Consider the following 15,694-nt stretch of genomic DNA (forward strand, 5'->3'; position numbering starts at 1 on the left):
TTAATATTAATACACGCAATAAGGAGAATGTAGAGCATTTCCAGGTATTTATCAACTGTCAGCTAGCCACGAGGACTTGGTGGTATAGTGGATTTTGCCATCACATTCCTCAACTGTCTTCAGCTCCCGAGCAGGTCAATGTAGAACAGAGACTGACACCCTATCACTGAGCACACTGTCAGCTTCCACTGCACAAACAGACCTCTTTTTAAGCGAAGTGGAGCTAAAATGGTTTCCTTTAGTTGTTATAATACATGAGAAGTAGAAAGGTAGCGCTCCAAAATCCTCCAGCAGGCTCAGCCCAGCAGCCGGTGCCCTCCCGGGAAGCGCGTGGTGTTGACAGCAGAGATCCCATTGACCAGAGAGAAGGAGGACGTACTTCATGGACGCACGTTGCATTCAGACTCCCACAACCCCTTCTCAATTTGCTAAATGAGTAGCGAGAACGCGGGCCCTTCCTTGCAGACACTGCCTTAATTCTTCCTCTGAAGCCAGGCACTGCTCTCTGCCCACGCTCCTCTGCTGCTTCCTTCCCCTACAACCATCACTTTAAAGGCGCTTCTGCCATTTATTTCACATGCTGCAGTAAAACTGATTAAAATCTGAAAAGGAGGAGAAGTTTTGAAGCTTTGACTATGGCTCCTAAGTTTTTATCATACATATTTTGAATAGCTCACTGCAATTAGTGGAAGACAGCGTAAAACTATCTGTACTCAGACAGCTCGCCCTTACTTTATGCAGATAATCACGCATGCAAGTCTGGGTGAACAACATCCAACATACTTATTTCCGATAAACATTTCCTGGGATCCAAGGCAGTTTATTCCTGTGTCCAGCTCCTAACTTGTGTCTCAATCTATGCCTGAGATCATCTACAGAAGGTGCTCCAGCATGGTGGGACATCAGCTTGAGCACTTGTGCTGCTCTTCGTGTTTGCAGGTGATTCCTACTTCCAGCACAAGGTTTAAGAAACAGATTAAAAGGTATAAACTTCAAAAGTGACTATGTAATGCTAGACAATACTAAAAAAAAAAACCTACAAAACCAACCCAAAGCAGATCTTCTCAGCACTCCCTGAACAAGGGAACAATGGTTAAAGGCCAAGTTAAGGCATGACACAGTAAATACTTTCAGAAGTTTCATGTAATCCTCCTCTCATATTGCAGGCAACCAGGCTGGGGTTTCGGTGCAAATAGTGTTTTTAAGGCAAATATCTGCCACTGTCTTTGGCAAAATTCTACACTTTTAGTGGGTTAAATCAGGTATTTACAAGGATCTGGAGCTCAGATTACGTGAAAATAAAGGAAAATCACAAGTGATGATCATGAAAGAACTTGCCAAAACATGTACACATCAAATCACCCCTGGAAAAATCATTAGCTAGGGATGGAAGCAAAGCACAGACGTCAACAGATTTCTGGGATAACTGTTGTATTGGGTTATTTTAGAGCAATCTCAAAGCTGGCCATTCCTTTGGCCAGACTCGTTTCATGTTCTCCCCATCCTGTTTACTGAAGTCTCAGGCTGTGGCTCTCGTTTCAGGACTCGCTCTCTTGGCTCTGTCGCGGTGCGTTTCAGATATCTCCTGGAGCACCGGAGGCTAGTCTGAATTAATCAGTTATACCGGGATATGAGAGCCAGAAGCTCCCGTGCCAACACCTCTTTGCTACGCAGGGAAATGATCCTTCCCAGCCGACAGCTTCCTGGGCAAGAGACTGACCTTGGTTAGACATGTCCTGCTGAGAACGTCTGGTGTTCAAGTTTATGAGGCTCAAATGTCTCCAGGAAAGGGAATGATGGTTACATTCCCTCATGGCCAGCTCTAGGTGAAAAGATCCCAACGTTATTAGTTTGGCAGCTTATATATGGATATATAATTTTGTATCGCAGTTTCTTCACCATCCCATTTCTGCTCACCTCTCCCAAAAGACTGAAAGTTTGCACAGCAGCTTTGGCCCCCTAAGCCTTGAATATCTACAAAGGTATAGGGCTGGGATGCATTTGTATGTGCCTTTTCCCCCCTGGCTGTCACTCCAGTCTAGTTTTTACCCTGTTTCCAGAAGCAGAGTATCTGAGAGCCTTTATAGAACACAGTGAGCTCCATCTGTAGTATCCAGCATCTTCAGTTCCTTCTGCCATTTTCCCCTCGAAAGGTGGAGAAAGCACTCGCTTCTGCTGTGCTTTACATGGTTATTATTGAAGGGGAGGACAAATCCATTCACCTTGCACCATGAGCAGGGATCTCTGTGCATCAACGAACCATAGAAACTGTCAAGTAAAATAAGCCTTGGATGCTTAATGCTAAATTACATGTTATCATACCATAAGCGATCAGACTTCAGTCCTTGGCAGAGTAATTAAATGCAACTTCATTTTCCCATTCAACAGCTAAAGTTTGTTAAGAGACCACAGACAGCAACAGGAATTACAAGATTATGAATGTTAATTTATCAGCGAGGGTGTATATTAATGGGTGAATATTCCTGGTGTAACAGCAGGATTCACCTGGGTACTTCTTTACTCCTGCCCTGATTCTCTACATGTTTTCTTTGACTAGTTCCATTCTGTTTTGTCTACTTCAAAAATAAGATACAAGTTGGAGATGAAAAGTTAGGGGTGGGAAATGCAAAACATTCCTTCTCCTGCTGTTTATTTTCAAACTCCAAATGGAATAGAAACCATACAGCTTCTAGCTTTAAAGTATATATACATGTATTTCACTGTGCCCCACGCACATTTTACTGGGAGACAAACTCATGCTATAAAGGATGGCAGAACACAAATTTAGCCACTTCAAAAGCTGTCTGGACTCTACAGAACACGTGAGCATGTGCTTCCACCAAAAACGATCCTGTATCTGTCAGCCAGTGAACTCTGTCACTTCAATCACACATTCAGCCTTCGGAATACCCAGGCAAATTTAAGTTCAACTTCAGGAGACTAAAGTACCAAGAAAATGAACTGGGTGAACATCTCTTCCTTGGTTTCACCAAAGCCACGTGGAGCAGTCGAGCTCAGGGGGCAACAGGCATTTCATGTCCCACCAGTGATGGGTCAGAAAATCTCCTTATTCTGCTGCGAACCCCAATGCAAAGAGCCTGAGTAGTGGGGCAAGGAGGACAAGGCTGGCTGTCACCAGCAGATCTGTGACTTCACTTTTGACTGAGGTTTTTGTATCTCAAATGCTGATTTATGCATCTCAAAGCTGGAAAAATCTGGAGTTCTCATTCTCCTCCTTCCATATGACAAACTGTGGTCCATCTCATAAGCCAAGAGGAAACATGATCCTTTTATCAGTTTTAACGTAAGAACCAGTGCAGACAACTTTCCTGGCTGAGCAATCCAACTTCAGTCCAGAAACCAGCAATGTTCAGCGGGAAGATGCCCAAACTAACCCAGCCTGCTGCATGAATTGTTCAACCAAGAGATGAGGCTTACAGGTGTCCAAGCTGCTATAGGAATTTGTTGACATACCCACTCCTCTGTGTGCAGATTTGTCCTCATCCTTCTCAGAAAAAGATCTTGGCTTTGAGCATAAGGAAAGTCACCCCCCACCCTTCAAAGAGAGCAAATGCTCTGATCTTGCAAAAGCTTTCCCCAGGGTTACTTCCATCGGAAGCAAAGTTTTTTCAGGATCCAGGTCTAGGTTTTGGGAGTCTGCTCTGTGTACCAGAAAAAAGAAGTAAGGTCACCGAAAAAGAACAGGAAGCCGTCTAGAAATAGCAAGAGAGCACAGTACAATGCATTCAAGTACTAAACAGGCACAAAATGTGCCGTCTGGTTTTTTACCACCGGCTGTACCCAGCTGCAGTTTTCTAAGATGAATAATCCTATCATGTCAGAATACAGACGGAGGAGGATGCCTGGTATCTCCAGGCTTTTTAAGTTTGTCTTGAAAATAATGCTGGCGGTGAGGAATGAAGGCACAAATCTGAGCAGAGGGAGTCCCTCCATCCCCACAGGGGTGTAAAATGGAAGTTTGTCCTTCCAGGGTCCAATGCGGGGAGCAGGACACAGGGGGAAGGGGATGGTTTGCAGGAACCAAGGTGTCACCTCCAGTGTCCCCAGCCCAGGGACATGAGGAAGGTGTCAGTCAGCATGGCTGCAAAGGAGAAGCAGATGACACCAACCCCATCAGCAGATTTGAAACAAGCACATTTTTTCCTGTTATGTAGAAACTGACACTACCAAAAAGAGGCTCTAGGCACTATCAGGGGCTACACTGAAGGACAATATCATTTGTGCCCAGTGAGCTATCCTGCAAGCAAACCTGCCATTCCAAGGGCAGGTGGCTCCAAATGAAAGCAAAGTTTCCTGCTACAGCCATCAACATGACATACCTTACACGTAGATATCTTTAGGGAAAAAATAACTTTGTCTTTACAGCATTGCAAAATCTGTCCAGAAGATTCCCCAAAATATTTCTGTCCTCCAAAACTTAAATTAGGAATGGTCAGAGTCTCATCCCATATCTCCAAATGAGTGGCTAACAGCCTGGATGTGTGACCACCTCTCAATCAGGGCTTAGAAGCTACGCTGATGACTAAAACATCATCTGAAACCATCAAAAACAAACAAAACCATCTCTTCGGGCTTTATCTGAACGTTACTATATATATAGCCAATATCTGAAAACATTCCACGTATTTTTATTTACTGGCATAAAGCCATTAAGCAGCATAGCATACTGTTAACATAGGAAATCACTGTGTGGATAAAAACAAAAATATCCAGAATCACTCCTCAGTGAACATCGCTACAAAGCTCCCTTTGCCGCTTATGTGCAAACCCGTGAGTTCTTCGACCACCCTGGATATGCTGCATGCACAGCCTGGCACTCCCTCTACTACTGATGCACACAAATACTCTTTTCTCAGATGACTGGAAAACCAGGAATAGCATTGCACGTCAGAACTAACACCTTTGCGTGCCTCCAGGTTAGGATTTCGGGTTCACAAGGAGATGTGAGACTCAGCTGCCCTCCCATCGCCATCACGACTGTCCCGGTGTCTGCTGTAATGTGCTAACGCTGATGTGCGTCAGCATCCTGAATAAGTTTCTGGCTTTAGCTATAAAACAGCCAGAGCTGGGAAGAGTCCTCCTCCAAGCTCAGGCAGCATGGGGACGGAAGAGATTAAACCGCGTTACCCACCAGGTCCTGCCAAAGCACAGATCCTGCCTCTCCTCAATCATCTCGCTCCGGCCTTTGACCAGAAGGCAAACAGAAAAGCTTTTGGTAACTTCCAGCTGATCTTGGCTGGGAATGAGTGACTCACAAAGGAAAATATTCGCTGCTGATTCCTTCGCAATCAAAGGTCAAGCAAAGGGACCTGTGGAGAGGCTTTCTACCATCTCACCAGCAACGGCCCGGGTGCCAGGCTCCTTATTCCATCCTTGTTTTTGTTTAGAAAGGCAGATTTGAAGGTTATAAATATGATTGCACATCTGGTGAGGCACGTCTGAGTGGAAAATCCATCTCGCTGAAGGTAAGAGGCTACAGGAGAGAGGAGCCACCACCTCTGCCTCCAACCAGCTCCGCTCCCTTTCCCGTGCCGCTTTCAGATGTCAAGCCTCGGCAATCTGCAAAGCTGCGCTGTAGTTGTGAAAGACAGTTTTCTCTATTTCCATATGGTGTGAAGTCTTCATAAGGTTTGGCTTATTTTCCCTAAACATGTCAGGGTTTTCTCATTACTCCCCGCGTGTGACGATACCGCTCCCGCCATGCGCTGAGCTCAGAGTGCACTATACTTCCACAAATACTATTTAACTTGTAGTCTGGTTCTCCAAATTGCACAATCTTGAAATTTGCCACCTTTATGTGGGGGCCACTTCTTCCAAAATACAATATCTATGAAAGCAAGGACTGTTCGGTGGGGACACAAGTGAAGAAATTGCACATGCAGGCAGAAGTATCGCGACCATCCTGTTGTCTTCTCCTCTCGCACTAGATCAGATGATTAAAACTGGGTTGCTGGAATAAAAACAAGTTCTGGAAAATGCCCAAACTTCAGATTTCAATAGGGAAGAGTTATCTACTTGAATAGAAAAACAAGAATGACGTGCCAGCATTTTTCAAGCCAAATTTCATTTACTTAAGAAGAACTTAGGAAATTTCTTATAGAAGTGCCTTGTTTGGGGAATGGGAGGGAGAGATATTCCCCCCCTTAATTCACATTGAGTCAGAACAGCTCCTCTGTTCACACTGACACCACAGTAATAAAAGAAAGAAAACAAACAAAATCTGATTCCTCTTGTACCAGGCTAAGGATTTAACATATAAAATGAGTAAGCTCTTTAAAATCTTCAAAATACTGCTTGTTTTAACTTAGTAATGCTGCTATACATACGTCTGCCCAAAATACAGAAGAGCTGCTTAAGAAATGCCTCAAAAATACTTTTAACTTTTATCAGCAGATGCTCAACCACTGAATTCCTGTCGACAAAACTATTCAACATCCATAAGCATAAGAATGCAAAGGTACTTAAACTTGAGTGTCTTGACAAAGAGGGATCCAATGCAATGTTTGCTCTGCATATGTAACTATATGAAGATGTTGGTCTGCTATATCCAAAATATGCTTACAATCCAGGAATTGTAAGCAATAGGCATAAGACCAGGTAAAGCGCAGAAATTGCTGCTCTGGTACACAAACAAATGCTTTGCACTTGTTGATTAAAATGGTGGATGCTAGGCAGTAATGAAAAAAGCCAAACTGATTTATTCTAGATAGTACTAGATATGCAAGACACATTAAGACGTAGAAATTCTTCCTGCTTGGCAGCAATAGCCTACAAAGCAACTGTAGTATTTAATATTATGATTAACGAAGGCTCTGATCACCTTCAAGGCAACCAGTGCCAGGGAGAAAGTCAAAGAACTCCCATTTTGTTTGACATCAGAGTAAGTTTAGAGCTCTGATGTCTGCAGTTTTAATTTTCAGTTTGTTTCATTACATTTTGAGGCTGTGCTGATGCAGAAATTTCTAACCAAACTGCAGGAGCTCCAAGTTTTTGGAAAGGAACTAAGTTTGCAAGATGTACAATCACCTTGCAATAGCTGCTAAAAGTTTGCTTTCTGAATTAAAAAAACCTGGCGTCAAGGAAGACACTGAAGGTGCCCAAGAACCCAACCTGGCGTGGCAGTAAGGTGCACTGCATGCTCACTCTAGTCATCGTATATAATCTTAATTTACAACAATCTAGGTAGGTTTAAGTTCCCAAGCCTTCTCTCACCCTAAGTGAGACTTTACCTGAGGAAGAAACTTGAGAATAAAAGTTTGTAAAAGTCATGGAATAGTGACACCTTCATTACCATACTGTACACTCAGGCAATTAAACACCTTTAGCTGAAGAATCTACTACATGGCTCAGTCTAAATGTGCACGTGGGACAAGTACTGTGCACCCCGAGCAGCCTGTCTTTAAGAAAACGCCTGAATTCCTTCAAGAAATGCTCCTCATCTTCACTTAGGGACTACTCCATTCCAAATTTCACAGTTCAAACCCTAATGCTTCACTTACACAGGATGCAACTTCTTTTATTTGCCTTAATATCCCCCCTGCTTTTTTCAGGAGCCATAAAGGAGTTGAACAGCTCAAAGTCCACAAAAGTTACAAATTTTAGCTCTCTGGACCAAACAATAGCTTCCCTGCATCTACAGTCACTGCACTTAACACAGCTGCCGGGTTCTGAAAGTTGGTTTAATGTAAGAGCCACCTAAACGTGGGTTGACTTATGACCACAAACTTAAGTAGCATGTTCCCCCCACCCCCCAAAACAGTGCATCATAATGACATATTAGCGTACGGGCTTGGGTTTATTTTGCGAGATATCACGGGGTTTATTTCAATAATATGCTGGTTTACTTCTAAAGCAATTCTGGGCACAATGACACACTTACTACTATGGGAGATCACCTTGCAGTTCATCCTTTTTCACATAGGATTATATAATCCCTATTTTTTCACCTAGCCAAGCTTATACATTAGAGGAAGAACTTCATTACATATAGAAACATGTTTATAAATACATAACTACGTATATACACATATGCACTTATTATGCTTACATGAGTGTATGTATAAATGTATTTGCACACATACAGCTCCCCACACCTTTGTCCTGAAGAGAGCACATGGGAGGACCCACTAGGGACAAAGATGCTGTCAGTCTAAAACCAGCACCTGTTCCTACAAACCCAGGCTCATATCTCTGTTTTGAAAAGTCTGTAAATAATACACCATTAACTTTTAATCCCATCTTCCCCACTCTGACATGTATTTTGTATTAAAATGAAAGTTATATAAGGTTGAATTGAGGTTGCTTTTTAATATTACATTAACGCTATTTACCATGTGCAGCGCTAATCCCCCTTTGAAAAGAGAGCATATTAGCAATTCTGAAAGCTTATGTTACCATAGCAATAGTCTATCACTGTGAAATATTTATATAATGTCTAACGTTTTCGCTATGCAACAGCCATCTTCTAAACTATACCTCCTACTTACGCCGTGCGTTACGTTTCCTCTCCTTCCCGTGTAACAAAGTGCCCGGTCGGTGCTCAACTTACACCGTGCGATTCTGAAAGATCTCACCATGTGCCGACCTACCTGCACCCGCTGCATCCACGCTCCCTATTCATGCAGAGACAACGAGGTCCAAAGGTTTGGTTGGCATCTTATGCTGCCAACATACGTCCAAGTGAGGAGTTTAAATGCCATCTGACTCCCAAACATGCGATATTAGAAAAAGGTGGTCTAAAAGCCCTCCTGTTGGGTTAAATTCTACTAAAATTAGGCTAGGTAAGTTTTCCAAATCCAGATGTAGGTCTTACAAGCCACCAGTTGGCAGTGGGGCATGGGACTTCTCGATATACACAGATGGGTGGATGAGGATCAGTGTGACACCAGCTTACCCGGTTTCCTCTCCTCCATGTTATTCCCCTTTTAATTTTGGTGCTCGCATCCTTTACAAAAGATCACTCTCTAAACAGGGGTTACCACATCCAGCACCATATCTCCACCCCCAAAATAAACTATGTGGCACATCAGGGTGGGGAAAAATATAATGAAATATAACAAGGGGAAGTGTAGAGTCTGTCATCTGGGCAGGAACAACCCCAGGTTCCAGTATAAGTTGGGGAATGACCTATTAGAGAGCAGTGTAGGGGAAAGGGACCTGGGAGTCCTGGGGGACAGCAGGATGACCATGAGCCAGCACTGGACCCTTGTGACCAGGAAGGCCAATGGTACCTGGGGTGGGTTAGAAAGGGGGTGGTCAGTAGGTTGAGAGAGGTTGCCCTGCCCCTCTACTCTGCCCTGGTGAGACCGCATCTGGAATATTGTGTCCAGCTCTGGGTCCCTCAGTTCCAGAAGGACAGGGAACTGCTGGAGATGGTCCAGTGCAGGGTAACAAAGATGATGAATGGAGTGGAGCATCTCTCGTGTATGAGGAAAGGCTGAGGGAGCTGGGGCTCTTCAGTCTGGAGAAGAGGAGACTGATGGGTGACCTAATTAATGTTTACAAATATATAAAGGATGAGCATCAGGAGGATGGAGCCAGGCTCTTCTCAGTGACAACCAATGATAAGACAAGGAGTAATGGGTTCAAACTGGAACACAAGAGGTTCCACTTCAATATGAGAAGAAACTTCTCCCCAGTGAGGGTGCCAGAGCCTGGACCAGCCTGCCCAGGGGGGTTGTGGAGTCTCCTTCTCTGCAGACATTCAAACCCACCTGGACACCTTCCTATGTAACCTCATCTGGGTGTTCCTGCTCTGGCAGGGGGATTGGACTGGATGAGCTTTTGAGGTACCTTCCAGTCCCTGACATTCTGTGATTCTGTGATCTGCTCCTGGCGAGGGGATGCTTTCGTGCACCACCCAGCGCATCACTTACTTTGATGTGCTCATGCAGCTGGGCCTCGTGCTGCCGGGAAAGCTGCTCGTGCTGCCGCTGGAACTCGGCGATGAGGATCTGTCTCTGGATCTGCTGCTTCTGCTTCAGCGCCAGGAGCTCCTGCTGCAGCTGCTGCTCCCGTAGCGTCGGCTCCGTCACGGGCATGGGAAACTGGTGGTCCAAGCGCAGGTCCATCGGGACTGAAGTTGGCGCAACTTGCAAGGGCAGTGCTGTGGTCACATCAACTGCAAGGTGAAAACACAACAGTAGAGATTAATGTGTACCTCGTTCACACAGGGATCTAGTTTTTTTACAGTGTCCACCAGCAAAGACCTGATGATCCATGGACTGAATCAGGAACAGCACCATTAACCTCACAGCATTTATTAACTGTAAAATGCACTACAGGAATTCAGAGTTCAAGCAGTTTTCCTCCCACTATCACCTTCTACAAATACACGTGTTTTCTAAAAGCAAAGACTTGGGCACATTGCACATGATCCTTCTTGATACCCATTCCACAACTGGGTATTCAAAACATAAACCTCCATTCCTCTCTTCTAGCATCACTTGAAATGAGAAGGATAAAGACTAATCTAAGACTTCACAGAAAGGCTCAGTCTCGAATTACAATGGATCAACTGCTGGACTCCTATGGACGGGAACATGAGGCTCCCACTTTAAAAACCTTATGCAGAAAAACACTGTGTGCTGTATATTTTACAAGGAGCTTAGCCACAAGCAAATGGGTAACAAAGTATCTACGAAAAATTGTTAAGTGCTTTGATAATAGACAAGAATTACTCGTTACAACCACCAGAAAGGTGCAAATGTGTCTCGCAGGTGTCGTGGGGACACTGCAGTCATAGGGAGCAGGTGCCCAAATGGTGACCATGCCAAGAGTTGCCGCTGTCATTCGGACTCCAAGTGTGACAAACCCAAAGCACAGCCAAGCGGAAGGTAGAGAACAGTAATGTGTACCAAGAGGACACATAATTCAGCTTCACTGCAAGAGATGTATGCTAAGAGGAGAAATAAAGGAAAGCTATCACCTTGATTATCTGTGTAGTAAAGATCAACTCTTTGCTCACACAAAAAGCACCTCCCTGAGGACAACACGTTTGCCATAATAAAGGGCAGCAAGAGACATCTACAAAAAATACCTTTGCAATAACTGAACTCGGCTTGTTTCTGCTAAAAAAAATACTGCCACCCCACGAATGACTAAAAATTTCTAAATTCCACCTGAACAACAGTTCTGCGTTTCACGTGTACTCTGTATGTTTGCCACGTTTAACGCCTCACTCTCCAAGGCAATCAGTCAATAATTCTTCTGATATCTTTCAATGAACGTCATCTGTAAAATAAGAGGCCAACCCTTCAAAAACACAGCTTCAGCAAAGTTGGAAAATAAAGTTGTTTGTCAGTTTGTTTTCCTTGGTTGGGGTGTTAACTGTAAGTAGTGTTTTTCAACATTTAAAATGTGTTTGTGCAAGGTTGGGAGGGATCATCAGCAGCATCACTGAGGTTGGATCAGTCACACATTTGCAAGGACACCATCTCCAAGTCAAAGGGTGACCTCGGTTTGCTGGGGAAGTCCACGAGGCTATGAGATCCGAGGGGGTAGAGATGCCCTCCTGCTACAAAACCATCGGTACAAGCCACCACGAAGCCAGTCCCAGCAGGACAGACAACCTTCCAAAGGAAAAGTAGAGGAAGTTTTACTACACAAAAGCTAATCTCTCACTATCTGCAAATGAACCAGCTGCTGAAGCAAACTCCAATTCAAAAGGAAAAAGCATAGAAAATATTTAGGAACTGCAAAAGGCCTAAGGAAAAGTTTAACTAAGACAGCCCGCTAGCTTCTACCACCTGTCACATTGCCCGTGGAAACACTACTTGAAGAGGAACTTTCATCTTACGCAAAATTCAACTCGGATTTCACTTCAAGCGTGATCATTAAACTATAGGTCTGATTTCAGCCACCTCCTCGAGGATGCAAGACAGAAGCACAGTTGTGTTCTTCCAAGCAGGCTGTCCTCAGAGGTCACCTGAAATCAACTGTAAAGCGGCAGAAATAAATGAGGACCCTGTGCTGAACGTGGCACACAGCCCTGGTCACACAAGCCTCTGCCACAGCGATCCCTGGCAAAAAACCACGTGTAACGTTACAAACTCCATCAGGACATTAGTATCATCAATCCCAGAGAAAGAGTTTTAATAGGGTTTTCCCCAAATGCTATCCATTTATTTATTTTTGCCAGTAACTGATGCATAAGAAGTTGATGCTGGTAAAATCTGAAGCCTAATGAAGCACAGAGGCAGAGCAAAAAGAAATAAAGAGTGGAGTAACTTAGAAAAATCTCGGTGTTTTCTAAGGTGGCCTCATCTAAACCAAAATGCATTGCCAAGGGCAAGGTCACAATGCAGGGACAGGGACCACAGGAAAGGGAACTCAATCCTAGACAGCAGTTCCTTGGAAATGGGGCTGTTGAGTAAAATTGCAGGGTTTTAAAACTACAGCCAGGCCAGTGCTGCTGGAGATGAAGGGAGAAAACAAACAAACAAAAAAACCCAAGAATCACATACCATGAGATGAATGTAGACATTTTACCTGGTCTGCACAAGATCAATTTCAGAGAACATCATCATTTCTTCAAAAGTAGAGAAATACAGTTTAGCAGAGAACTATAGCTTAGTGTAGGAAGTAGAAAGCGCAGTAAAACAAACAAACAAACAAAATATATATATACACCATTGCTTTTATTCGAAAATAAGGATGCAAAAAAGAGAGCTTGTGCCGGAGAAGATGGAAACATTTTCTGCGAAAGGTCACATTACTGGAAGCATTGCTCTTTTTCAACCCACAAGCTCTTCCCTCTGCTTCCCTATTGTTTTCCTTCCTGTGGTCTTTTCCCTGCTCCCCTCTCTCCCACACAGGACCAGAGCTGGGATTCCTCGCCCTATTGGCTGTCACCTATAGATAACCATTCAAACTCATCTCCGCCTTTTCCCAAACCCTCCTCGGGAATGGTCGATGCTCTCCTGTGTGGCCGGTCCCGTGGTCACCCCTTCCCATTCCTGCCCACGGAGCAACCCTATGGCAACTGCTCACACAGAAATAAAACCCTTCGTCCCTTTTCCCAGCATGTGAGTGGGAGCTGACAGCTCAGAGCCAGCCCTGCAGAGGATATCTCGTTTCACGGACTATCGCTTCAGAAACTTCTCATCTCAGATGCCACGCTTTAAATTAGATTCAGCTTTGCAAGGGTTTCAGTGTTTCAGAAAGGTTTGGATTCCTCTGGCACTGCTTAAGCTCAGGCAATCCCATAACGGCCCTATATCTATACGGTACCTGCCCCAGCAGTGCAGTGTATGGGGCAAGAAGTGCGATCTGTGTGTCCCAACGACTGTGGAAAACTGTCACGTGCCCTAGAAAAGGTAAAGAGTAATTTACGAGAGCAAATTTACAAGAGTAAATTTTCCATGCCACCAAAAATCCCAATACTATGTTGGATCTTTAAAGAAACTGGCAAGAGGAATAATAATAATAATAATAATAATAATAATAATAATAATAATAATAATAATAATAATAATAATAATAATAATAATAATAATAATAATAGCATGCTAATGCAATCTAGATGTTTGCAGCTATATGGTCAAAATCTAAAAGAAACCCCCCGAAACAATCCCCCTTCGAGAATGTGATGCACCATGGCTATCAAAAATCCAACACAGCCATCTGCATATTGATATTATAACCTTAGTATTACTAATGTAATTACTGTATATTACAAAAGATGAACAGTGATTATTCCTGGAATAGCAGCAGTTTTATCAGGTGGCAAATCCAGGGGAACTCTACAGGCTGCTGAACCATTTTACCAGGGGCAGCAGCTTTCCAGTGTGGATTAGATCCACCTTTAAAAGAAGCCAAAACAGAACTGCACGACTCGGTTTGGTCTTACCCCACTGAATCAAACCTACTCCAGCGTATGGACACAGACACACCTGATCATCAGCAACGCATGGGATCCACATGGAAATGAAGTCCAGGCAAGTGGACATGAGCTCTCCTATTACTTCCTCCTCCTAAATTTATGGAGAAATAGCCCAGAGCTCCAAAACTCCCCAAAGATAATCTAAAGTACGATTTAATGCAACTTTATAGTCCCCCAAGGCTCCAGGAGAGCTTGAAACAGTTAATCCTAGAGGATCAAATCCAATGAGTCAGTAAAACAAGCAGTGTGGCGGGTTCCGTGAATCACAAGCCTTTTAAATGCATTGACTATTTTTATGTCCAGCCAAAGATTTCTGAGCACCTGGAAATAACATCTCCCATCTTTTATACATGTGGACTAAAGGTCAGCGTTACTAACACAGAGGCAGCAGTCACTCACTCCCAGTCTTCACGTAAATCTGTTTATCTTCAATACAGCTTGCCAAATTTGTTAACGGTATTTAGGCTAAACACAATTTTCTTTGAAATCCGCGTGCATTTTCCTACATCCACCTTTATGATCCAAACACTGCGTTTCCTAAAAGTAGAATGCAAAAGCTTCCAGCATGTTAAAATAAATCCAGTTTCAGCCAGAAGGTGTACACTGGTATCTGCGATCGCTACTACTTGTGATTGTGTCTTGTGGTACACAACTCCTGCTCTACTCCCTATTAAGAGCCTTAATTTGCACCGTGTTGGATAACGGTCCCGAGAAAACTTGACAAACATCCCATTTCCCACCCAAAAGGACTCGTCCCCCCCAAAACGCCCAACACAGGGCGCCAGCTGCAGAGACCGCGACCACAATCCCCATTCAGAGTCTCGGCAGAGGCTGCGTCATCCCCGACTTTTACTATTTCAGTCTCAAAAAAAACCCCTCCCTATTTCAAATGCCATGAGTTCCCGACAGAAGCGGCGAGCGCTTCTGACCTACAGAGCCCTCCCGAAAACAATAAAACCTTCTCTGCTTAATGAACACATCACCAACACAAAAAAGCCTGTATTCTTATGAATATTTTATGCTAGACTAGAAAATTGCTTTTATAGGTTCTGCCTTGAGAACATATTAATACAATCAGATTCATGACGTTAGCAAAAGCACAAAGACTATATTCAGAGTTTTAATGAGAAATGCCAAACCCATGAATTAGAAGACAAGATCGTGATTATGAATAATAAACTATCTCATGTTCTGCCTGCAGTTTCCTTCCCTGTAGGAACAGAAGGAGAAACAGGAGGAAATTTATATATATAAATATATATATATATATATATTTTTTTAAACCTAGGCACGTACGACTTTTCTTTTCCACAGTCACGTTACCATTATTTTTATACCAAGTTAGAAACACTCTGCTGGTTTTTGCCCTCAAGGCAATGCATCAAACACTGCCTGCGTGTTGTACGTTAATTAAGACCTAAAGCATTCTAATCCCCATCGATTGCTGGCACAGAGCGGTCTCGTGGTTGAGACTGTAAACTCGACATCTCGCAGCCTGCCCGTAACACCACTAAAGTCAGCCTAAATACATTTATGTTGTTAAACACACTTGCTGTAAATAAACTTATAAGTGCAAACCTGAAATCAAGGGTGCATTTCCTACAAAAAAATGTTTGACATTAAAATCATTTCACATAAAAGATGCAGAGAAACACATTATCGGATCAGTTACACGTTGAGTTTTTTCCATGCTCCAAAATGGCAAATAACTTCTCTACAAGTACTGAGTATTTTAGATGGGATTAGGGGAAGGTGATGCTACTTAAATATTACCTTATTTAAATAAAACTA

The 15,694-nt window shown here is 43.4% G+C and overlaps 1 protein-coding gene across 15 annotated transcripts in view; it reads right to left on the reverse strand.

Annotated features, from left to right (window-relative positions):
- HDAC4 (histone deacetylase 4) overlaps positions 1 to 15,694 on the reverse strand; it is a 230,119-nt gene that overhangs the window by 103,941 nt on the left and 110,484 nt on the right. For all 15 annotated transcript variants that reach the window (XM_065840566.2, XM_065840567.2, XM_065840568.2 and 12 more), the window contains one exon: positions 9,897 to 10,141. In XM_065840566.2, the coding sequence (XP_065696638.1) occupies positions 9,897 to 10,141 (245 nt within the window). The remainder of the gene's footprint in view (positions 1 to 9,896; positions 10,142 to 15,694) is intronic.

Source organism: Patagioenas fasciata, chromosome 7 (genome assembly GCF_037038585.1).
Source record: "Patagioenas fasciata isolate bPatFas1 chromosome 7, bPatFas1.hap1, whole genome shotgun sequence".
Taxonomy (NCBI): Eukaryota; Metazoa; Chordata; class Aves; order Columbiformes; family Columbidae; genus Patagioenas; species Patagioenas fasciata.